Raw genomic sequence first — 26872 nt, forward strand, 5'->3', positions numbered from 1 at the left:
CCACCCAGGATTGTAATTCATGGAGTTGTGGATATTGTTTATGGAGCCAAAACAGTCACCTCTAGTTTCCTTATACAGAAACCTGAACGCTTTCCCTTCAGCAACTACAAGATCCAAGTTTTATTAAAATATGCGCCGATCTCGTTTAAATGTATTAAAATACCACAACCGCATTAATTTTGTGGCATTTATGGACCCTATATTATGGAACAGCTATGAGGTTCACAGGATCTCGAAATAGGTCAGTTCATCAATACGCACACAGGCATTACTCAAAATACGCGCATCCCTGACTAATCCTTTGTGGGTAACGCGATACCTATACCAAGCACTCGTAACGGAGTCTAGGAAAACAATTCCTTTACATTTAAAAGGCACAATCATCATACTTAAAGCAATACATTATTAGAAAAGTTCGCATGGGACAAACGAAAATCTCCCGTTTACTTATAATCAAAATTCCCGCGCACACCATTCATGTGATAAACATTCAAATTGCGATAACGAAACCGGCGACAAATCGACAAAAATATTTCTATAAATTAGGCGGTGATTTTTTGTTTTTTGATTTCCTCCTTAACGCTAATAAACCTTAAAATGCTTTAAAGTTCTGGCAGGAATCACAATCAATGTAATGTGGGCAAATTTGAGGTTAAAAAGTAAATAGGCAATCAAATGATGAAATATCATGTATAAGGCTGTGATTCCTTGACATTTATTGAGTATAAACTTGGGAACTTTAACCTTTGTCATTTGGAGCAGTTTTTTCTCATAATCAAGCTCCTTACGAGACTGTTGCATTACTGTTGCGAACAACAGACGACGGAAATGGCCACGGAAATACGTTTGTAGTGGCCGTAGTGATGCAAACTCGTCAAAGTTCGCAACAATTAGGCGTTACCAGAGGCAACTTATCCGAGAATTAAAGCCGACCATCGTTTTTGTCGAACGTTTGTGAATGGTAGCCGGTGGCATGGTGCTTATGATGGCATACCCAACTTATTTTCGAACAACAGTCAACAGAGTAATTTTATGCATTGATATACGCCTACAAACTGTTGTATCAGTGGCGCCACCTAGGTTCAGTTTTAGTTTCTATGGGGGGTTCGAATCGAACAAGATGGCACACGTTTAATGTATGTACAAACCGGGAAGCTCTTTTAGTAAGTGCGTTACTTGGGTTCAACCAATTTAAGTATATATAGGGGGGCAATTATACAACATGGTGGCAGCGGTGACAAGAGGGAAACATGGAGGCTAACGCAACGGCCGGGTCAGTTGTATTCTAAACGTTTCGGTATTGAAACAAGAGACTGACGAGGATAAAATTGACATCCTAATGTACATTTTGAGGGAAGAGGACAAGCAGATTGTGTTGCAGTGGGCTATGAAACCTTAAGGGCCCGGATCGTGGTTGGAATGACAAGAGAACGAGTCAACAATTGCAACTACAAGCTAATTTGTCGCTAATGGACGTGGTAACGGCGGCAATACAAGCGGAAAGCTACCACAGCAAGGGGCAGTTCTGAGAAGCGGGGGCGGCCAAGCATTTCGAAAATTTTGTCTGTTTCAGGGTATTCCCACCAAAGACGGGAGACTAACAAACATAATCCAATGGTACACAAGACCAAGTCAAACAGCTGTTATTTTTGTGTGTGTTATTTCGAGAGAAATGTCCAGCCAAAAACGCAAAACGTTCCAAATGCCATAAAATAGGGCATTGGCACAAAGTGTGCAAAGGTAAATCTGGAAAAGTTATTGGTCAAGACAGGGAGAGCAAAAATGATGTCGACGTAAAGAGTGTCGCGGCTAATGAGCAGTTTTTTGGTGTAATGTTAAGTTATAACAGAAGTGGCGGTAAAAATGTTTCACAATGGTATTGCAAGTTAGGTGTAGAGGGTCTCACTAGCCCAAATAGGTTTTAAGTTGATTCTGGAGCTGACATCACATGTTTGCCTGAAAATGTAATAACCAAAAACATGTTAGAGAGATTAGAAGCTGTTAATGAAATGATATCAGGCCCGGATGGTCGAAATTTAAATGTAACCGGTCAAATATGCTTGGCAATCTCCTATAGGGGAAAACCAGCCTATGGAATTTATATTTCAAAAAAATTACAAATGTCCATATTATGTAGGCCGGGTATCATACACTTAGAAATCTTGAAATTTATGGGCAATCGAAGTTGCCGAGTTTCTCAGCAAGTCACAACAGTAAAAGTTTTTTCTGAATTTCCAAAGCTCTTTAACCAAATGGGAGAATTTCGGGACGAAATGACGGTAAGCCCCTTATTAAATTAGGACCGAGAGTCGTACGTCTACCATTATTATCTAAACGTGAAGCTGAGTTAAAGCGGCTCCAAAAGCTAGGGATAATAGTACCAGTAAAAGAAGCAACTACATGGGTGACTCCCATAGTCGTAGTCCAAAAGGGTAATGGAATTAGGTATGTTGCGACTACACAAAATTAAATAAAAGTGTGTTGAGACCACATTTCCCAATACCGAAAGTAGAAACTACCTAAACTAACTAAACGGGTCGAAATATTTTTCAAAATTGTATGCTAACTCGGGGTTTTATCAGATAAAAATAAAAGAAGAATGTCAATGACCACCTTCATAACTCCGTTTGGAAAATTTAGGCGTCTTCCATTTGGCATATTTTGTGGCCTTTTAGTATTAAGTTCTCAAAAATATTGTCAAATCTTAAAGGAGTAGTTATGCACATGGACGATATTTTAAAACTGTGCCATCAGTCAACCGATACAACCAGGGAGAGATTCCATGGTGGGGGATCCTATGTTCTATGGCAGACATGCTTGTAGAAGGCAACAGAAAATAAGGGAGTTAAAAACGTATATTCGCTATGTTATTTAAATGTTATAGACAATAACACGACATGGTGGTAGCGGTGCCTTGTGAAACTTTGAGAAGTTGAACAAGTGAGTGATCGAGTCCCGTTTCCCAACTTCGAGAAAGTTAACCTAAAAAAAGACTTCACGTAAAATACCGCGCGATCCGAGGATCGGCCGGATGCAGCTGTACGCAAGTTTAAAAAAGGGGAGAAAGGCAGGTTATTTTAGGCACCACAATGCCGAATACAAGCGACACAAACACAAACTCAGGCACTAGTCAGACTACAGAAGGAACGCACCCCGAGATATTTGCGAATGTCCAGGCGCCTTCGGAATTCAATTTTTCACAACCCCAGCAATGGGCACAATGGAGAAAACGTTTTGGACGTTACATGTTTACTTGATGGGCAATGAAGCTGAAGAAATTCTGCTGCAGCAAAACCTGAATGGAAATTCCTCAAAGAAATGTTATATTCGAGAGGTACCAGTTCAACTCAAGAGTTCAAAAATCTGGCGAATCTGTGCAGTTTCATAATAAGCTTACACGCTTTAGCTGAGCACTGCGAGTACGGCATCTTAAAAGATGAGTTGATTAGCGACCGCATTGTGATAGGCGTGGCCGACACAAAGGTTAGCGAGCGTTTACAACTTCAAGACAAGCTAACACTGACAGAAGCGATTACAGCGATAAGACAGGCCGAACTCCAAAGTTGACAGAACAAAATAATCCGACAGGAACAGTCAGTTAGTGCAGTAAAGCATAGCCGGGGCCAAAGTAACCAGAAAAAGTTTAATAAAATCAGAGAAAACAACACGAAGCATCAAACATCTTTAAGCACAGACAATACCAAGTGTGATTACTGCGGTTTGTTTAAATGTGAAGACAAAAATAAATGTCCAGCGAATACATCTGTATGCCGTTCGTGCTCTAAACGTGAGCACTGGAGTGCCATGTGTAAAAATCATAAGAAGGTTCGTGCTGTAGAGTGCGAAGGTACCAGTCAAAGTTCCGAGGACCCAGAAGTGCAGATCATGTCTCAAGTAACCAAAGGTGAACGTCAAAAAGCAAACTTCATCGGTCAGGTATACTTAGACAAGCACGACAGATGGTACGTAGACATTTTAGTAATTAGAGAATATAAAATCCCATTTTTTGTGGACACCGGAGCTGATGTAAACTGCTTGCCATTTGAAATGCTTCCGAGGGGGTGCTTTAACAGAATTACACCGTGCGGTCCTATTGGGGCAGCAGACGACCACAAGTTAAATATAGTTGGTCGAATCAAGATGGATTTGACATATGCTGGAATTACAAAAAGGGAAACTATCTACGTAATGCGTAAGTTAAGACAACCTATTCTAGGCAGAAACGCAATCATTCGGTTTAAAGTGTTTGCTTTATAACTGATTATGTTAGTTTATATATTAATATTAAGAAACATCCAGAAAATGTGTCCAGGTTAAGTTTAGATTCAATAGGAAAAGAGTTCCCAGAAATTTTTAGCGATATAGGGGAATTCAAAAATGAAATATCAATTGAAATTATACCTGACGCTAAGCCGTTTGTTCAATTAGTACCTCGAACCGTCCCGTTAGCTTTGCTTCCTAAGCTGAGAGTAGAATTAGACAGATTATTGAAATTAGGCATAATTGAAACAATTAAGACTCCAACTAGATGGGTAAGTCCAATAGTTTGCGTAGACAAAGGAGATACAGTTCGCCTATGCTGTGATTATACCAAGTCAAATGAAAATGTACTTCGATCTCATTTTCTACTCCCGAAGTTTGAACATACTCTGACACAGCTAAATGGATCTATTTATTTTTCAAAATTGGATACCACAAGTGGGTTGACAAGGCAAGTCAGCTTTTAACTACTTTTATTACACCATATGGTAGGTTTTTCTTTAAACGACTTCCTTTCGGCATATCGTGTGCGCCTGAATATTTCATGATAAATTTTTCCAATTTTGACCAGGGTAGAAGGGGTAGTTTTCCATATGGATGACATTTTGATACACGTTAACAGTATTAAAAAACATGACGAAATATTACATAAAGTTTTGTCAAAACTACATTTAGAAGGAATTACTTTAAACTCAACAAAATGTGTTACAGCGAAAACAACCGTAAAATATCTGGGTCATGTGATTTCCGAGAAGGGTATTTCAGTGGACCCTGACCGTGTAAAAGCAATACGCGAATTTATTATTCCAGAGAATAAGATAGAAGTAATGCGACTACTTGAAATGATTAATTATGCAGGTAAATATATTAATAATAAGTCAGAGCTTTTGGAACCACTAACTTCTTTACTCAAAAATGATCACGAATTTTTGTGGGGTGCTATGCAACAAAAAGCATTCGACACAGTTAAATTTATTTTGGAAAGTCCTCCCAATTTAGCTTTTTTTGACGTAAATAACACCATAATTATTAGTGCTGACGCGAGCTCATACGGATTAGGTTGTTGTCTTTTACAAGAAAAGCCAGACAAAACACGAGAAATTGTAGCTGTTGCATCAAGAACGTTAAGTCGAGCAGAAACAAAGTACGCTCAAATCGAAACAGAAGCTCTCGCGCGTTGACCTGGACGGCGGAATGTTCGGGTATTAGAAATTTAATTTTTGAAACAGATCATAAGCCATTGCTACAGATTCTACAAACCAAAAATTTAGATTCGTTGACTCCGCGACTGCAGGGATTTAGAATGCGTCTAATGAGATACAAATATACAGTTATTTATACTCCGGGTAAAAATCTCGTAATACCAGACACTCTAAGTCGCGGTCCTATTCCAAATTCAAACTTAAAAAACGAACTAGAGATAGAAGTAGACACTTTTGTTATAGCAGTTAAAAGGAATCTACCGATAAAAAATTATTTTCTAAATTTAATAAAACAAGAACAAGAAATTGATTTTGTCTGTAGAAAACTTAAGAAATATTCTATTACCTCTTGGCCGGACAAATCAAAATTACCGATTGAAATTTTACCGTATTATGAACATAGGTATGACACGTCATATTGTGAAAATTTGTTATTAAAAGATAAACGAATAATAATCCCGAGTAGCTTACAATTAAAAGTTCTCAAGTTTATTCACACCGGTCATTTGGGTATTGTTAAATGCCGTGAACGTGCCAAAATGAGCGTTTAGTGGATATGTCTATCAACACAGATCGAAAATCTCGTAAAAAGTTGTCCAAATTGTGTTGAACACCGACATAACATAAAAGAAACATTTTATAAAGATAAAACTGTAAGTAGACCATGGCAGAAAATTGCGGTCGATTTTTATAAAATCGAAAAATGGTACATGATAGTTGTAGATTATCATTCCTGGTTCTTTGAATTCTTTGAGCTAAGTAGTTTAACTGAGGACGCTATTATTCCAAAAATAAAAGAGCTGTTTTCCAGATATAGGATTCCCGAAGTTTTAATATCCGATAACGGTAGCCAATTTTCTAAAAAATTTAAAGATTTTTCCCAAAAATACGATTTTACCCACATTACTTGTATTCCCAATTTTTCTCAAAGCAATGGAGGGGTAGAGAGGGCTGTTCAAACGGCAAAGCGTTTGATTAAAAAGAATAAAAATGATGACATATTTCTAGCATTGTTTGCTTACAGGACAAGTCCTTTAGAATATGGAGACTGAAGTTACGCAAGATATTACAATGCATAAAACTGCGACACCGGCTAGGCCAAAGCGTGACGCTAAAAGGCCTGCATATTTATCCGAATATGTTTAAGTTATTTGTCCATGCTCTCGAACCCCAGCTTTGTTATAAAAAGGGGGATGTGCCATCAGGCAACCGATACAACCAGGGAGAGGTTCCGTGGGGGGGGGGGGTCCTATGTTCTATGGTAGACATGCTTGTAGAAGGCAATAGAAAATAAAAGTGTTAAAAACGTATATTCGGTATGTTATTTAAATATTATAGACAATAACACGACAAAAACATACAGGAAGTATGAGAGGAGCATGATGAAATTTTAAGGGAAATTGTAAATCGATTGGAAAAGGAAGGAGTAACTTTAAATAAAGAAAAATGTTACTTCAGGTTAACGGAAGTAAATTTTCTTGGTCATGTAATATCCGGTGGCGGTATTGAAATAGAACCAGATCGGTTGAAAGCCATTTCGGCGTTTTCGGAACCTACAAATAAAAAAAAATGCAGTGGTTGGGTATGATTAATTCCGGCGCCCGATTTATGCCAAATGAATCCAAAATTTTGGGACCGTTGAACGAGCTGTTAAAACATAACAAATTGTTTACTTCGGGGCGACTGCAACAAGAATCGCTTGACGAAATGAAAAATTTGTTAAAAAAAGCTCTTTCTATTTATTTATTATTTATCTTTCTACTTTATTTACAGTAGAAATTAGGTAAGCCTTGCGATAAATTCAATGAATACATTTTGGGATTAGAAAAAATATATTTAGAAACTGATCATAAACCTTTCGTTCAAGTGCTTACTTTGAAATGTTTGGACGACTTAACGCCCAGGTTACAACAATTTTGAATAAGACTCGTGAGGTATAATTATGATGTCGCTGATATTCCCGGTAAGGAATTAATTATAGAGGATGCCTTAAGCAGAAATTGGAAACTGATCTACATGTTTACGAATTTCGACACGATACTTCATTCAGTGAAAATTTGTTGTTAAAAGGTAGTAGGATTATTATATCACCTATTTAACAAAAACAAGTTCTAGGTTATATTCATCAAGCACATCAAGGTATAATTAAATTTAGCAAAAGAAGAAGACTGTCAAGATGACCAAGCAAAATTCTGCAATACTGGTAATTTAGAAGATGACGAAAATATGACGTAGGATCTTTATATTGCGACGAACATTACTCACGATCTCGTAGTGAAGAAATGTGGATCCCAAAATGCCAAAAATGCAACGCAAAGTGCCACGGAGAGTATGCTCAGGTGGATAGAAAGGAAAAGTACTTTACCTGCGAGCTTCATTCATAAAATTGTATTATATTAGTTGAAACTTTTTTAACTATCTTGTAAGTGTATGTTCAAATAAATAAAAATTCTAAAATAACTGTTCCAAAACTTTTAAAAGTTTCATGGGTTGAGTACTGTGTGCCAACAGGAGGGCACGTCGCAAGAAAAAAATAAAATATGAAAAATCCGTAAATTCCGAAAATCAGTTGAAATATTGTTTTGTAATAAAGTATAATGCTGCTGCTATGAAAGAAAAATTTACCGACTCATTTGTGTTTCAATTAGGTAAGTCGTTTTGAATTTAATTTAAGTATGCCATCATATGCGACTATCCCCTAAAAAATCAAAACTGTCGCATTTGGAGCTCATAAAATTCACAAATAGTCCTCGAAATCCATTACATTCAAAGTTAGTGACTGTGTGGTGGCGTTTGTGGTCAGGAGGCATCAACGGCCTGTATTTTTTTGAAAATGACCATGGAAACAACAACTGATTTTTTGCTGCCACAATTGGCTAATTTTGACACCAGTGACCTGTGGTTTCAGCAAGACGGCGTCACGTACGGTTAGTGCCTGAGATTCCTTGCGATTTGATGCTGATGCGCAATTTTCTCTGGGACCATTTGAAAAACCGGGTTTACGTGAACAAACCGCATACAAGTGACGCTATGAAAAATGAACGTCAGCGTTGCAAAGAGCGGACATTTGCCCTACATGGATATTCCATTATTAATTTCCATATTCCTACTTCATAAAATCACATAAAAAAACTGAGTTTGAGAAAAAATGTGTGTTTTAAGCCAATTTACTTCCTAACGTCAAATTTGCTCGGAATCGTTCGGAAGTGTTGTCAATTCCATCCAATCAGACGGAATTAGCACCAGTCGAGAGTTTACCCTTAGTAATTCGGCGTTTATTTTCTCATTTTCAATGATACGATCATAAGAACGGCAAAAATTAGACCTAGAAGTAGCGGCGACGGTCGAATGGCAGCGTGACCCAAGTTGCACAGCGATTTCGTACAAGAGCAGTAGATCAACTGCACGTCCTTGGTGCCGGATCTTAAGGCGCAGTTCTTGTCGTCATATGTGTCTTGGATGTAGCCGCATTCGCGTATCACCCTGGTTTTACCTTGAACTAAAAATAAAAATTAACATATTTTTCAAACTTATACCGCATGCCATGTTTACACATAACCACACTTTTATTTAGTTTCATTTGCTTCAGTTTCATTCATAGATACAGAAAAGGAATAGATGTTTACTCATCTTTTAGGCCTAAGGTATCACCACCCGTTATCAAGTGCAGACTAATTTTAATTTTAAGGCTACGAGGCTTATACAGGGTTATTCAGGCTATTATACGTTTATGCAGACTGACTTACAGTAAGAACCTGAAATGCTGGTTCCTTATATAACCCAATTTCAGCTACATATGTAAAATACTTTTGGTCATGCGGTGTTGTCACATATACTCTTAACATATATCAACTTTCGGTTTTTAAATATTATTACAATTTTAGTTTCTGCGAAATATTCTGTAACTTTTTTATGTAACCGTTTACCGCACTTGTTGCATAATATACTATGTTATGGCTATTTCGCAACCGATACAGCTAAACGCTTGAATTTTTGTTTGCGGTTCCCTATAAAGTTGCTTTAACATAATGTAGTATGAGAAATAACTTATTGCGTATGGGGCGTTCGTGAGATTAGGCTCAATTATCATTGGCATTGGCTGTTACTTGCGAATTTTAAATGGAACACCCCATATTTTATATTCGCACGTAAATGAGCAATTAATTTTCAAAAAAAAAAATCAATTAAAACGAATTAAATTTGCCACCAATGTATGAGAAAGAGTTTAAAAGAATTCAAGCAAATTTTCGAAATCTACGAAGAAGAGAAGTTCCAAAACCTGTTAGAAGAAAATGAAACCAACGTTTCGGCGTATTTTCACGTATTTCCACATGCGCCTATTCCGAGCGCTAAAAATGACTTTGGCATATCTTATTCGTCCATTCAAAAGATACTGAAGAAACATAATATGCATGTTATATGGAGTAATTCAGTCTGTTCAATCTTAATGTCAGGATAACCTTATTATTGAACCTCAAAGTCATTAGTATTGTATTACATATTCTGCTAAATAATGCTGACCAAGAAGCGCGTGATTCCTTAACGTTCTAGAACTCTTCGACGCCCACGGTCCAGCTACCGCATAAATTTAATTTCATTGGATTTGATTGTGGATTTAAATTTGAATTTGTATTTTTGGTTATTATTTTATAAAGAAATTTGTTGTAAACCTTCTAATACGTTTATTATTGTTCAGTTTAAATAAAGTAGTGTCTAAACATTGTGTTATGTTCCAAGGCAATTAGTGTTTAAAATCAAGAAAATTTCAACTCACTTGAACGTGAGGTTTGTCGAAGAAGAATCAACACTCTAGAAAGGAAAACAGAAGCAAAAGAGCCCAGAAGTTGTGAAGAAAAATGAAAAGAAAATTCATCGCATAGATCAGAAGGCATGTACAGATTAGGAGCACTTGGTGGAACCCCTGGTACCAAAAAAGCTGACTGACTTTCGACGAAAGAACAAAAACTGAGAACCCAACCTCTACGACGTACGGGACAAGCACAAGCTACTAAGTACATGTCAGAAACAAATACTGAACCAACAACAAATTGAACAAAAATTTGAACCTTACAAACTTTCAGAATTTTGTTCAATTTTACCAGAATATGATGTAACAGCCCGTATCAAATGTGTACAATTGATCAACGTCCTTTGTTAGTTATTAAAATAAAAATCAATTACAAAGAAATAAAATCATTTTTAGGATTAGCAGGATATTATCAAAATTATGCAAAAATATTAAAACCTTTAAATCGTTTATTACAAAAAGAAATACCATTTAATTTTCACGAATAATGTCATCCAGCTTTTAATAATTTTAAATAAGCTTTAACAAACCCTCCAATTTTTCAATATGCCAATTTTGAAGAACCATTTATTCTCACGACAGATGCAAGGTCATTCGAAATAGGATCTGTATTATCACAAGGTCAAATAGGTAGAGATTTACTGGCTGGCAGTGTTCGAAGTGTTTTCGGAGCGCGAGCATTGAAGATGCCAAGTGAGATTTTGGCGAAACGTCTGCAGGATTCCAGTCGGATGCAGGATTCCAGTCGGAGTTCAACGAGCGAACGGATGATCCGGAATATAGTGTCATCACATTTTTCCATCCGTGAATCAATACGTGAGAATATATATATATATATATATATATATATATATATATATATATATATATATATATATATATATATATATATATATATCAGTAACAACATCAAATACAAGAAGATCGAAAGAAACAAAGGTATTTTTAACAGGAAGGAAGAATCTATCGAACACTGCAAAAATACAGACGCTATATTCTGAATAATATTATAACTCCACGTCATACCAAACCACCACATCTTTATGGACTTCCAAAAAGATAATGTGCCACTGTACTGTATGGCCCAAACAACACCACATCAAATAGTTCGAAGCTCAAATTGTATACAGAGAACCGCATTGGGTAAAGTTTAAGGAAGCTGTATTCATTAAAAGCAAAGGAAACATCTTTAGCAATCCAAGCGTGGAAATACTTACAAAATGGCAACTCTTAATAGACCGTACCAATGTTGGCGTCTCAGCACCTCACGCTTGACTGCACCCGATTCCGTCAACGTTATAGTCTAGTATCAGTCTAGCAGTCTTATAATTAAAATTAAAAAAAAATACTGAACCACTGTCTACCACCTTCAAGCAAACATTGATAATAACCTGGTTAAAATGTTTAGATTTCGCTATTTGGATGAAAATGTAAGTGCATTCTAGTTTGTTACAGTTTACAATGTATGTATAATGTTTGTTAGGGGATTTTTTTTGTATTGATGTTTATGTAAAAAAGACAAATATCAAATTGTACAAGTTCACAGAAGAGATCTCTAGAAGTTTTTTTTTTAATTTAGCAACAGTCTGATATTAAGCAAAATTTAATACTTAGCTATTCGTTAAATGGATGGATTGTATTAAGGGCCAACATTGTATCAAAAGTCGTTCTAGTTCACTCAAAAAATTTAAAAGAAAGGTATGTAACTTCCTGAAAATAGGGAACATTTTTTAGATTGTATTTGAATTAATTGCATTGCAGGTATTCAACATATGGATTGAAGGAAATGGAAATTCAAAGCTAGGCATATTGCATCCTACTAAGTACGACACTGAGAGGAAAAAGGTTAAATACAAAAGGTGTTTGACCCTAAGTATATATTTTATTTATAGTATTCTTATGTATACAGGATGTTCCCTTTTACCAAGAGAGTAACCTACTTTTTTTTTAATCGAAAGCTATAAATATTTTTAAAAATTCTAATTATTAGCTTGTTTTTGAGTATTTTTTGTCATTACATGGCTTACAAAGTTTTGAGTAGTTTTTGAGTGAAATGAAATTTTAATTTTTTTTTGCGGAAAAACAAGTGTTGGAAGTGGAAGTAGTTAATATTTAATGCTTTCACCTATCTATAGCAAAAATATATTATACAGGGTGGTCACAATGACCATAAAAAATTGTTTTTTCTAATTAAGAAAACTCTTTTTTTAAAATAAAACACTACTTTAAAACCTATATAATATCTTATTTTAAGCTTTTTTTAAACATTAATTATTTAAATTCAATATAAAATCAACAAGTAATGCATGTAAATAGGAGATATTACTAATTACCAAACGTTTTCTAACCCCCATAAACAAGTAGTATCGTTTTAATTTCCGCAATAGCATTTCTAACCGCGTCTTATTTTTCCAAGGAAAAAAAAAGAACTAAGAAAATTGTTGCCTGGACAGAAATACACAGTTTTTGTTTAACATTTAGTTGTTAGTGTTAGTTTTATTAGTGATCGAATAATAGCCCCGGTATTTTATGACTTTGTTTGAATGGTGAAAGATATTTCAATTTTTTTGGGAACAAGATAGTGGGCCATATCATACCGTAGTGTCTGTTAGAATTAGTATATTATGCAACAAGTGCGGTAAACGGTATTTGACTCACGAGTGGAGCACAAACGAGTGAGTTAAAAAGTTTACCGAACGTGTTGCATACTATACTTTTTCTACGACCGTTAGTTTTTGGGTACATTTTCGCAAAACAACACGAATACATTCACTGACGTGGCCGTCAGAATTGACGAACGTCAAAATTCAAAGCGTGGGAACTATCTCCGAAAACATCGGATCGTTTCCAAATCCGTGCGGTAAAATTCCGGAAATGTCCGAAGTGTCTCGGATTCGTGGGAAACGAAACTGACGTGGTAAAGTGACGCTTCGCGCATGCTAGATCGGTGGGTAATTAGGTATTTTACAGACGGAAGTAGAAAAAGTATTTAAATAAATTGCGCTGCGGCAAGAGGTATTAAAGAGGTAGGTAAATTTATTACGAAAATTTAAACCATTCTAACAAACTTGTATGACTACAGTTTGTTAGAGTAGGATATTACACAGGTTTATATAGTTTTAAAGTAAAATACACGAGCAGAAAATTGGCCATTACTTCTAAACCACCGCAATATAATAAAAGTTGAAAAAATTAAATCCCAAACCCAATAAAAGTGCTAAATACAGGGTGTTCCGTTTAAAAAATATAAGTTTTGTTAATTAGAAAAAACTTTTTTGATGGTTCTTTGTGAGCATATAATATATTTTCTCCATAAATAGACCAAGCATTAAATATTAACCACTTCCATGAATCCACAATAAAAATTCCCAATTTTAGTTTTCAAGTGTAAAAAAAAAATATTTTTCCAAAAACGTGCAGAAAAATGGAAAATTTTTCTAACCGAAACTACTCAAAATTTCGTATGTAATTACAAAAAATACTTAAAATCAAGCGAGTAATTGGAATTTTTATAAACGAAACACCCTGTATACATAAAAATACTATAAATAAAATCCTAAATATATTAGGATGAACCACTTTTTGAATTGAACTTTTTTTCCATAGTGTCATACTTATTGACATATGGTGTAGGAGCGGTTCACATTGTTTGATTGTTTAGAGATGTTAGGTGTTTTAACTCTAATTCCAGTAATTTTTAATGATTCAATGAAGTGAAATGAACTAAATACGACCTTCTCTGCAATCCTGGTTTATGAACCGTAGAACAGGTTTCTTAGGGCCATGAGTGAAAAAGAAGTTTAAATGGCATATTTAAGTTTGCGTTCTGCAAATGATGTAGAATATTTTTTAAGTTGACGCCTTTTCTTTATCCGCTTTTATGTCTATCATTCAGCTTATCAACAATCGACCCAGGAGGAATCCAGGCGGTTTCCAAATAATATGATAATAGTCTGTGGAAGATTTTTAAAAAAATAAAAGTTATATAGTACCGAAAATATAACTAACCAAATTTATCATTCAACAGAATTATACGGATAACACAAACTTGTAGGTATACTTATTCTGGATTTCTCCTGGCGCGAGTATGGATTTCGATAGACTCTCAAATTTTTCTTGGATAAAAGAAAGTGGTAAATGCAAGTATTTTGGCCGATATTTTATCATTTCACAATCTGGAATGCATTTCTTGCCTGTGCTCTTTCTTTTATGATCTTGATCCGGTTGAACTACTAGTTAATGAGTACACGCACGCTCTCGGTGTCTTCATCAACGACTTTTACCGATCTGCCTGAACTATTCTGCAATAATTTAAAATCATAAAACTGGAGAATAGCCTAGATTTCCTATAAGATATTTGCAAAAAGTCCCTACGGGACATTCCGTATTTGTCATAGACATATTATGCGGAGAGGCCCGTTCCTCCGAACATTTCGGTACAATTTCGGACAAACGTTGTTGAGACTTACTTTTTTGAACGATCTTCCGACACACGGTCGGCTTGAGTTTGTCGTTCGGGTGCTGGTCAAAATTGATCAAATGCTCGGGGGGTTTCAGTTCCGAGCAATTAACTATTCCTATTGTATAGTCGTTAAAGGGGTCGGCACATCTAGGATCGAACTCAGAGTTGCAGTCGTAGCACCTCAAAGGCGTTTCCGTCCTCCATATTTCATCAGAAATGTATACCACATGGTTCTCGTCGCGGCCTACCACAAAGGATAGATTACATTAGTGTTAATAATTTAATTATAATTACCTTAACATTATGATTATTATGTTAATACTAATAATTTACTTAGTTTCGTCCTTATGTTTAAGAAAAAAAAAATCGTTCAGGTTTCAAAAATTAGAAATTTTTACTTTTACTGACGAGTCAACATTTAATCAATTAGGAAAACAAGCAAGTATAAAGTGGATGGAACGCAAGAGAGAGTTAAAGTGTAACCATTTCCTCCCTGCGCATAAGAATTCAGCTTTTCGCAGACTTTACAAGATCCAACTGACTCAAGAGCTCAAAGTTCATGAACATGGAAAAAACAATTTGTTCACTGACTAGACTTCAAATCAAAGAGGATCCCTATTTGGCATTACTGGCTGTGTTAACAAAGAAAATTGTTCTAAATGAGATGACACCAACCCAGGTGATAATATTGGTTTGTACTTTTTCAAAAGCGACAATGGTTACCGTCAACACCGACCGACTGATTACCAATTTTTAATGGCCAAAATTGCCAAAATTGAACCACATCCAGCAAGGCGGCGGTACGTGTCATACAGCGGACGCCATAATTGACAGTTTGCATGAACGATCTCATTGTAAGGTTATCTCTCGCAGCGGTGGGTCAAAACGGCCAAGCCAAAGAGATCTATGAGGAAGGGTCATTGAAAATTGAACTACTCGGATCGGTGCCACCATAAGAAGGCAAATCAGACATTAGAACGATCGATATCCTATTTCACACTTGAAGGTACAATGGGTCTTTGAGATAAAAAAGAATGTTGAATATTAGTGGAGTAACTTTTTTATTTCTTGAAAAAAAAACCGACTTAGAACCCGATGAAACCTCAAATAAATCATTAATTAGGCTATTGTACATACGAAATGGGCAATTTTAAGTTTTTGTGTAATATCGAAGAAACTGACAAAAATGCGGAAATTCAAAAGAATTAATAATTTACCCTCCAATAACTCCAAAACCATTTAACATATCTATATGATTTTTTGTTTGACTTGAAGGCCATAGATAAGCCATGATATCTGAGGCGATATAATTTTCAGATTTTATATTTTCCTTTTCGTTTCTCCCAAACTTTCAATTATATTCTGAATTGATAAGGAAAATTTATCTTTCAAAGGCTCCAATTCCACAAATAGTCTAAAGTCGTGTATTTGCTCCTTAACAAAGTAATGATGCAGAAGTAAACTGAAAACATGGGTATCCATAGACCTAACTATGTGTCTGTCTCTGTGTCTCTCTCTGCCAGGACATGAAGAATGATCCGCGTATCTGCCTCTTCATATTTACTTCTGAATTTCTGCCAAAGTTCTGATTCTTTGTTCTGGGGTTATGATAAAGACGATTTCTTCAAAACATTCAAACAGGATTTTTTATTGGCGGATGATGTGAGAAAATCTTTAAAAATTGGAACCTTTCAGTTATGTCAGATGATTCACCACGTCTTAATCTCTCGGCTTCGAAGACTGAGAGGTGCGCAAGTCATTGAATGACATAGAAGAAGTAGGTTTCAATTCCTTCAATTCCTGAATGAGTACCATACATACATTTGGATATAAATCCATTTTCTCCTTATTTTGCAGATGTTCGCGCAGAATCATCTTCATGAAACAGTGCTGAAGGAACGAAAGTTGTTGAAATCTTGCTGCACAGATTTTTGTGGCTACTTTTCCTGTGCATATATTTATTAGTTGTCTGAAAACATCATCCAAATCGAATAAATTTCACCAACTGGCTTCAACTACATTCAACTTTTTAATACAAACTGACTTTATTCCTTTTTTGCGGATTTTTATTAAATATAGCATCCGCGATTAGTATAAAATTATTTCTAGATTAGATAAACAATTTCCAACTCACGGAGAAAACATTTACCTTCGGAATGTTTATATTAACAGAGCGCGTTCAGACGGCCCGCAATGCCAAGTTATGATTCAAAAAATCAAATTTCAAACTCTATTCTTCCTTCCTTCCTTCCACTAGCTTCCTCATATATTTTACCACATTTCTTTGCAAGCTTATAGTACGAAAAATTTTCCAAATAAAAAAGTTTCCCGCTGAAAACGAGATTATAAAACTCGGTACCACTAAAAAAAATTGTAATTGCCCATTTCGTATGTACAATAACTGAACATTTTTACCGCTTTTTTATTCCACTGAATACCTCACATACTGAAGGGCAAAAGAATATACAGTTTATTTTGATATTATACAAATACTTAATTTCAGTTTCTTAAAAGGAGGTGGCGATCGACTGCCAATATACTCATGTTTTAAAATGCCTTTAAACCAGGACGCATAATCTTAAACAGTAGTTTCACTCATGACGCCTCGAAGTCCCTTCGTGATTTTTATATAAACCTAAACATCCCGAGGCAGCAGAGATCTAAAACAACGAATCTCTGAAATTCATTTTTATAAATATTCCAACACGCCCGCTTAAACATTAATCGGTGCCACCATATCGATTAATAATGTGATCTGAGGCAACAGAATCTAAAATACATGTAGTTGTTTTCGAAGTATTGTTGACGTCCAAGCATAAATGCAAAACTTTGGTTTTCGCTTGGTTTCAGCTGGACAGTTAATCAGTTGGACAGTTAAACAGTAAACCTTCCACATTAAAAACATTTGTCCTTGCTTTTGTATGAACAATTCTATAGCAATTATAAAACTGTCTTAAGAGTTCGCCAATGTCAATAGTAGATGTCCGCTTCTTCAAGACATCAAATACTGAAGAATCTCCCGGGAGTTTTAAACTCAATAGTCTATTTCGAAGTGCCAATTGACCCACTACACTTTTTCATATATTTTATCCAAATTTTTAAAAATTTTCTTGATCGTGAATTCTTCTTTTGCAAACCGGAGGTACTCACAGGTACTCCACTAAAATACTTTCAGTACGTTCTAGTTGTCGCCATTCTTTAGTAACGGGATCAGGTGTTTCATTGTCTATCACTCGCATTGCGTCTAGTTCGTATGAGATCCCTCGAATTCAAAATTTCCACACACCATAGTTGTCTCCAACAAATGGTCTAACGTTCCTTTTGGCACTTTTACTTTCCATTTGCAACATCTGAAGTCAATTTTGTACAAAGTTACTAATATTGATATTCACTAATTACTCGAAGTCGTTTTTAATTAAGCACGCGCGATTTTAAACGAATTTAATAAATGGGTCCATGACCCGAAGGGCATAGGGTAAAATAATGCAGAGTGTATTTTGATATTATAGAAATATCTAATTTTCTATTTCTTTAAACAAAAACACAATCGGAAAGTATCACCCAACTAGCGATCGACTGTATAGTGTACATACAGAAATATATTAAAGTTCTTTCAATGCAAGGACTACATAAATATACCGAGCAAGCAGAGATCAAAAACAAAAAAACTTTTAAATAATTTTTTCTACCTCCTTTTCTAAAATTCTTCCGACACTTCCACAAGGTAATGGATGAAATTCCCACAAATATAACATATTTAAAATCAGAGAAAAAAGACCTATCGAAATATAAAAAAATACAGGGCGTTCCTTAAAAAACCAGCAACAACAATTTGACTTTTTCTTTGTGGGAGAGTGTTAGGTTATTGAGACAGAAAAAAACAGAAAGGACAAAATTATACCTTTTTCGGATGCCAGTGTTATGAAGAATTTTAATTTTTTAATTTTAAAAACTGACACCTCGTATCTAGAAAAGAGAACACGTTACAACAATAAGCTATTATCTTGATTCGGGTTTAAAGGCCGTCGACGATTGGAATTACTTCCTAACGTTTCGCTAGCACGAGTGGCGAGCTTCTTCAGAGGTCCTTCCATCTCCGATGTTGGACGTAGACTGACGATTTCTCCTGCGCAGGTTGTATTTATGCCGATTGGTGGTGGGCGGGGCTTGTTCCGCTTCGGTTCGTCTCGGGATATCGATCAGTACTGCTCGGGCGTTCCTAAGGATCGGGTTCCAGATTTGGTTGAGTCTAAGGGTCTCCTCCTTTCGGTTGAAATTGTGTGGGTGTTTTTGTATCTCAATGGCTTCCCTGACTAGTCTGTTGTGATAGCCGTTGACCGATGCTAGTAACTTACAGCTCTCAAAGTGTATCCTGTGTTCCCCGCTGCCCAGTGCGTGTTCAGCTACTGCAGACTTCTCTGTAGGTCCTAGCCTGCAGCTTGCTTTATGCTCCTTAAGTCTCGTTCCCATTGATCTCTTGGTAGTCCCGATGTAGACCTTTCCGCATTAACACGGAATGCGGTAGACTCCTGCAGCTGAAAGTGAGCCCCTCTTGTCCTTCGCTGACCTGATGGTCTGCTGGATCTTCTTTGTAGGCTTAAAGGTTGTTTTGATGTCGTGTCTTTTCAATACTCTGCCAATCATGTCGGTGACACTCGGAATATACGGCAGATATGCGTGGGAGGTGGAGGGTCGTTGTTCGGTATCCCGTGATGATCTTGAGTTCATTGATCTCTCGATCTCCCTCTTGCTGTAGCCATTTGCCTCGAACGTAGTTTTTAGGTGTTTAAGTTCCATCTGGAGGTTCTCCGGTTCGCAAATCCTTCGGGTTCGTTCTGTCAGGGTTCTGATAACCCCATACTTTTGACTTGGGTGATGGTTGGATAGAGCATGCAGGTATCTGTCCATATGGGTTGGTTTTCTGTAAACTGTGTGGCCCAGCTTCTTACCTCGCTTCCTCACTAGTACGTCCAAGAATGCAAGTTGTTGGTCATTTTCAGTCTCCATAGTAAACTGGATGCTGGGATGCTGACTGTTGACATGCTGCAGAAAGTTGTTGAGCTTGTCCATACCATGTTTCCAAATCACGAAGGTGTCATCCACGTACCGGAACCACGTTGCTGGCTTGTACTCTGAGGTCTCGATCGCTTTTTCCTCAAAGTGTTCCATAAATACCGATCGATATCCCGAGACCAACCGAAGCGGAACAAGCCCCGCCCACCATCAATCGGCATAAATACAACCTGCGCAGGAGAAATCGTCAGTCTACGTCCAACATCGGAGATGGAAGGACCTCTGAAGAAGCTCGCCACTCGTGCTAGCGAAACGTTAGGAAGTAATTCCAATCGACCACGGCCTTTAAACCCGAATCAAGATAATAGCTTATCAACGAGCCGCGAAAGCCTTAACCAATTTATCGTTACAACAATGTTTATATAAAGAATCAAACTTAATTTAGGCAATTGAGGTTTGAGCTATTCATTAAGCCGTTACAAGGAGATTTGAAATGCAAAGTTCATTGCACACATTTACAACGTTCTTATGCGAACTGGGAATGCTAAAGCTAGCAACAACAGGGACGAAGGGTTGTTTTCGGAAGACTGATCGTGCTTGATTTTCTTGGAATTTTGCAGCAAACGGCTCATTCCTATTGAAGTGGCGAGACTCCAAGTGACTGAATGAATCTCATAACCAATGTCGGGGGGGATCGATGATTTAGCAGCTTCTCGTAGTTTTTTGATTGTATTAAGATCAATCGATTGTAGCTGTGAGTTTGTCTTTATTCCAAAGCTCAGTATTTTGGGTACTTATACCACAATTATACGGAACATCGATTAGGCAAGCTTCTTCAATAAAGGCTATTTTCTTTATTTGGATAATTCATTTGTAATGTAATGTAATAAATTGTAAGTTTCTGTTCCGATGGTATTATCAAGACAAATCTATTATATCCGTTGAAACATTTACATTCACTAAGGGACAATTCTTGTTTTCGGCATATTTAATAAGGGTTGTCACACAATCACCGATTGGCTGGCTAAGTTGATATTGTTGCATGTCAGTGCCCAATATTAGGTAGGGTAAATTAGGTACAATAAGGAGCGATTTCAGAGTACTGGGAATCGGTGGAACATTTCAAAAAATTCTTTAACACGGCAAAAATTATTTTATCTTTGTCAAATTTAAATTGTAAGTTTGCTAACTGATAATAATTATTTTGATTTTCAAAAATTAAAGTTTGATCATCACCATAGAGAATAATCAATTTAAGAATTTCCAATTCCAATTCATATTACTGCAGGAAGTAATGTTTAATTTCGCAAATGTAATGGCATCATCTAAATTATCTAAAAATGTTATAAAACATTGGCAATTTAGAATTATTTGCATTAGTGTATTTTGAGCTTTAAAAAGTAGTAGTAACGTCAGTAATAGTTTTATTTGAATTATATTCAAAAATGTCTATATGTTTTTTAATAATTTCTTGATTTTTCTGTAGAAGTGTTATAGCGTCATCATAGTTATCGATCAGCTGCCGAATCAAAGAGGTTTACTTTTTTAGTTGGATGTCAGATGAATGTTTACTACGGACAAGTTCTGCCATAATTCTATCATATTTTTGTCCATCATCTGAAAAGCTATTGCGGCAATTGACCTACAGTACCTCTTTTTGTACGGTTATTACCATGTTTGCATTATTACGTAACTTTTTTTTTCCATTAATATAGTGTACATTTTGATAATTATGTTTATGTAAGCGTACTCTAAATTACGTAATTGATTAAATAGTGGAGATGTTTCTACAAAATGCAAAAAAATGTATGTTGAAGTTGAATAACTCGAGCATGTCCTAAGCGGAAGTTTAGAAGAGGTGTTTTGATTGGGATAACTTCAATATCATTATTCGCTATCACTAATAATACCGTAACTGCAAAAAGGAACAGCGCTGCCGGTTCATTAACCTGCGAAGAAGAAAAAGCTTTAGCTTTCTGGATCTGAGATTTGTGAATTATTTGTTTGTTTTTTGTGATAATTTTATTACCAATATCTTGTTCTACAACAACAGGTTTTCTTCGGGGTTTATTTTTACTACGTTTTGCTATTTTGTCAGTTGCGTAAACCTTTGTCTTTTGTTTCATTTCAGGTAGGTTTTCTGCTTTATCTGCAATGTAATTATTTACAATGTTAAATCGATATCAAAAGGTTTTTGTTTTGTTACGCTATGCATTGATGAATTGTAACCTATAATTACAAATCTTATTAAATGTTTAGGGGCTTCTTTAGGTTTTTTTTTTATTTTAGTACCCTATATAGTTCAATAAGAGTACAGTGAAATCTCTCTATTTGACTGTTACTAGATACTAGAATTACCAGGGTAAAATTGATTGCAAATTTTATGCAATGTACAGAAATCTAAAAGACGTTTTAAATTCGTTATTTGTTGAGGTACGCCGTGATGAAAGGTCGCTAGACCGTCTAAGATAACAATTGCTGTGCAAGCGAGTTCTAACAGATAAGCTTGTTGCGTACCGTGAAAATACGTCTATAATTGTAAGAAATTTTACGTTACATATTAAAAAGTATTCATATGAATGGATTCTAATGGTTCCGAAGGGGTCGATGTCAACGCAAACTTTAATTTTGGAGGATGTCTGTCATATTTTGTTTGTTGGCAATTATTAATATATTAAATTAAGTCAGTTTTCATATTTGGTCAATAGTAGAGCCAGTTAAAAGACTTTTGGATATTACCAATTTATAACCATGGATTTTGAATATATTTGGTAACAAAACAAATAGTTCTCTATTTAAATCTATGTCAGGCAATAATCTAAAAAGAATTTAATGATTTCATTTTGATAGTTTTGACTTAAATAAACAGAAAATCTAGGTTTATTTTTGAATGGGTAACTCCCAATCAACAGTTTTTTCATAATAATTATTAATATTTCTAATGTTATTTCGTTGGGTCGCATTGGCTAGTTATTGTAAAATTTTGAGAAATTTGATTTTCGATTTCAGCATGTTCGTCAAAATTTTGAGTTTTATTAAAGTATTCAACTTTATTTGCAAATTTAATATTTTCAGAGTATTCCTCTTGGTTAATATATCCATTTTCAAACACCGCTTGTACAGCTTTATTTTCGTTGATTCGATAATTCTTGAGAAATGAAATTTTTAGAACCAGTAGGTTTAAAATGGTTAATTTGATTATTTTGAAGTGGTATGGAATAGTTTGTTCTCCTTGACATAGGTTCGGGTTTACCTGACCTGTCGGTTTAAAAGCGTTTTTAGGTGAGCCAAAAACTTGCCTATTTGTATGAAAATATCTTGGAACTTCGCGTGGTGGAGGCATATTAATTAGACCTTTGGGAAAATTACTAGTTTGAGGAGTAAAATGATTTTGATCATGCTTAATTCTAAAATTTTGATTGTGGTGAATGTTGTTTTGAAAATAATTTGTGGAAATCTCCAGCTGATAAAAAACTATTTAAAGTGTTGGGATCACCATTATATGACATAATAGTGTCTATAAACATTTTTAACAAAATGTAATTTAGACCTGCATTTGATTGATTAGAATTCATTTTTAAATTGGTTTGACTATTTTCTACTTTATTTTCCACTAAATTTAAAGAAATAAAAAACTCACTTAAATTGTCGACGTCTTTATCTCCATTCTTAAATTTAATTGATTTTGAAATTTCTTAAAATTAAACCTAAAACTAAGAATCCTAAAATTATTTCCACCGTCCTAACCAGGGAAGATGAAAGGAGAACAATAGGAATTTTGGGCACTAACCTTAATTTCTCTTAGTCGTCAGCCTATTCTTCCTATTGGAATCTTTCTTGTGTAGCGCTCTTTGCGAGAGTGATTTCTGGTTCGTTTTGGATGACGCGACTTTGACTAATTTAATGTTTTACAGAGCTACGAGCTATTCATTAAGCCGTTACAAGGAGAATTGAAATACAAAACACATTGTACACATATTTATAACGTTCTGATGCAAGCGTCGCATCGCAGATACTGAGAATGTAGTCACCAGTCATCAGCATAATCTATCACATAATTAATTTGCTAATTTTGCTAAATCATTTGAATGTAACGGTAGCAGACTGGTATTCCGATGAATGAAATGCTGCATCTTTTAACGGGAAAGCAGTGACAGCGGTAAACGAGGCAAAGTTTGTTATAGTGCCGCGTTGCCAAATATTATTACTTCATCTAGGTACTCTGTGTATAATAAAGTATGTCATTTGTACTATGAGTGTACTGTCCAAGTGATATTCTGTGGTCAATGATTACTAATGAATGCATGTAGGTAGGCGATTCGTTTGTATGTTGCTGGATACATGAGGAGTGTTATATAAATAATCAGATAATTTACTTTGTGACTAAGATGATGATTTTTATTTAGAACTAGATAAGTCCTGAAAATTACACATTCGAAAAGGCAATAGCCAAAAAAGTATGTTGCAAGTGTTGGCAAATTTATGTTGTCATTAGTTTAATAATTCCAAATATCGTACATATTACTTAGTCTACTAAAACCACTAAATGTTCCGGAATCATTTTAGTTACAAACATTGCTAATTTCCCAAATTTAAACACCAAAAAATGGTCCAATCCTTCATTAAAACTCCAGCGAGTTCCAGTTCATGATTCCATATTGGACAGCATTTCTTACATTACATTAAATAGAAATTTCAATCAAGGAACTGCGCATGAACCTAATCTTTCCACTTTTAGGGAGGCTCGATGACAATTCGCGGCAGATGGCGTAATTAGTTTAGCTCCAGAAAGCAATAAAATGAAACCACACTTCTTAAATTCCACCCTGATATGAGGGAGTCGAGACGAGTTCCTTCTCACCGGTAATCATTTAAGAATAGCATACGGGATGTTGAAGACTTCGCAACATAACCTCAACCGACATCGGTCGATATCAGTCACAGACGATCTTTATCTCTGCTTTTACCGATGAACAGAAAAAGCTAAATTAATAAAAAATATATTTTTGTGGGGTTTGAAAGATATCACGGTGGTCACTTTGACATAGAAGAACCTGTTGAGCCGGATAAGCATACAAAAAAACGACCTTTTGCAATCCAAATTGGACCGAACAAAATATAAACACCCCGTATAACTAAAAATATATTGTTCATATTTTCATTGATATTGCTTCTGCTCATTTAGGCTGTAAAATCTTGTTTGGAAGGTATTCCTGTGTACGTTGCGAATCGCAGTTCGACTTCTTTTTTTACATCGGCAAGTAGTTTCGTGACTGAGTCTTTAGAGTTGGGGTCTTTGAACTTACGTTAAAAGAAATCATCACTTTATTGAGATAACCTATTGATCTGTACTTTGTTTATGTGCATTCTTGATATAGCCCGCTTATATTTTGGAATAATTTCGATTTCTAAGTTATGGCGATTAATTTTGAACCAAATTTTAATTAATATTATTATCTTCAATATACTACATAGGTACCCGTACTGATCAAGAGGCAGCAAATATTACGGAAACAATTACACACGTCTCTCCAAATTATTGATTTTATTCAAGGATTTTCCGTGCAAAATGGATCGATTACACTACCTGGACCCGTTAGGTAATCTACTATAACCGGATCACCCCTTCTGGTGGTTTAATACTATACTACCGTCGCAAAAAACATACTTACATTTGACCGACGCAAAACTTAGCGCCGTAATCAGTATACCCGGAAACAGCCCCTTTGTGAACATCCTCGTTACGTAATTCCGCAATACCTAAACCTGCCCAACACCATAAGAACTAGCGGCGGTGTCAGCACCTCCTCACAACATTAAAAACATGTCCTATCACACATACGTGTTGTATACGATCAGTTATTTGTGCAGCATTTAACGCGGAAACGAAGGAAAGACGATTGAGCGATGACGTCATCCCATTTTCTCCCTCTCCGCTGGCAAACCGTGACGTCATTTGGATCGATCGCCGTCGTTGCACGGGGCGCGTACCTTGACGACGACGCCGAGCGAAACACGTGCTAGTGGACTTTTCTAGATGAATATAAATGATATAATATATAATGTATGATATTAGATCAGATTTATTGCTGAATTTTGTTGGCCATTTCCTATGAAGTTCTTAATTGCATAGTCCGACATACTCCAATCAGAGCAGTTGTGTAGTTGTGTCGCATATAGTGACGTAATCAAAAATGATCCGTATGTCTCAGATATATTGCTACCATTTTTAGAAGAGTTTGGGGTTTAATAAATTCATTCGTTTTAAGCAAAAAAATGTCATGAACTTAGTTACATATTATTATTTTGTTATAATGAGATTACGGCAACTTGGTTCAGTGGCATATTAATACGACCAGGCAAAATAAAACGCATCAAATATATAGGAGAAAAAAATATCAATTAGATAGGTTTATTTTTGAAAAACTGATAATGTTTCTACAACAAAAACAACGAAACAAAGAGCAAAGAAGGGGAACCAAAGCTAGTCATCTTTTTTTAAACTTCCACAGGCTACTGTAATACTTTTTACGGGAGGAATCCAGAAGTTTTGTAAAATGTAAAAACTAGTCATCATTGAAAAAAATATCTGCCTCCGAGGTGAATATGAAATGCATCGACCAACTTTTCCCTTTTTCAAGCTTCACTTATCAGACGGACTGTGTGTCTACAATGGTTCTTCCATTTTTCGGGTGAAACCTAAAACAAAGTGTCATGAATTCTCCATCAGAAGTATCATTATCATTTTATCTGAGCAAGTACTTCAGTCCATAAACTCAGTACAGTGTCAGATGTTACGGGATATCTATCGCATTACAAGGCGGAAGCCGCAAAACGCAGTGGTCATTTTCGTTTACGCATTACGCTATAAACATCTATGAAATATTACATTAGCATCAATAAGAAAAGACACTTGGCACCTTTAAAAACAATTTCAAAAAAAACTTGGTCAGCTCTAAAAAAATTCAATTTATGCGCCTCAACATTTATCAAATCCTAATAAAACTAGTAACTTTTTTCCACATACCTACAAAATAAGTCAGACTGTCCAGCAAAAATAAACTTTTATAATAACAATTTCTATAAAAATAATTTAAATTAATCTTTTAAAGTAACTGATATATCTAC

At 35.6% G+C, this 26872-nt stretch overlaps 1 protein-coding gene across 1 annotated transcript; it reads right to left on the bottom strand.

Moving 5' to 3' along the window:
• Positions 1-8661: 8661 nt before the first annotated feature.
• LOC132698142 (uncharacterized) lies at positions 8662-25674 on the bottom strand. Its single transcript, XM_060664048.1, has 3 exons — positions 25417-25674; positions 14739-14975; positions 8662-8961 (listed from the first exon to the last, which is right to left on the bottom strand). Exons 1-3 carry the CDS (start codon positions 25478-25480, stop codon positions 8738-8740), a joined length of 525 nt encoding a protein of 174 aa, XP_060520031.1. The 5' UTR covers positions 25481-25674; the 3' UTR covers positions 8662-8737.
• Between the last annotated feature and the right edge of the window lie 1198 nt (positions 25675-26872).

Source organism: Cylas formicarius, unplaced genomic scaffold, assembly GCF_029955315.1.
Source record: "Cylas formicarius isolate icCylForm1 unplaced genomic scaffold, icCylForm1.1 PGA_scaffold_2__14_contigs__length_35257938, whole genome shotgun sequence".
Lineage (NCBI taxonomy): Eukaryota > Metazoa > Arthropoda > Insecta > Coleoptera > Brentidae > Cylas > Cylas formicarius.

Bases quoted from the DNA above. Each gene is read 5' to 3' on its own strand.
- LOC132698142 (XM_060664048.1), bottom strand. From the start codon at position 25,480: ATGTTCACAAAGGGGCTGTTTCCGGGTATACTGATTACGGCGCTAAGT. The intron at 14,976-25,416 runs GTAAGTATGTTT...CCTTTGTGGTAG, and splicing joins AAGTTTTGCGTCGGTCAAAT to GCCGCGACGAGAACCATGTG. The intron at 8,962-14,738 runs GTAAGTCTCAAC...TTTTATTTTTAG, and splicing joins TCGGAAGATCGTTCAAAAAA to TTCAAGGTAAAACCAGGGTG.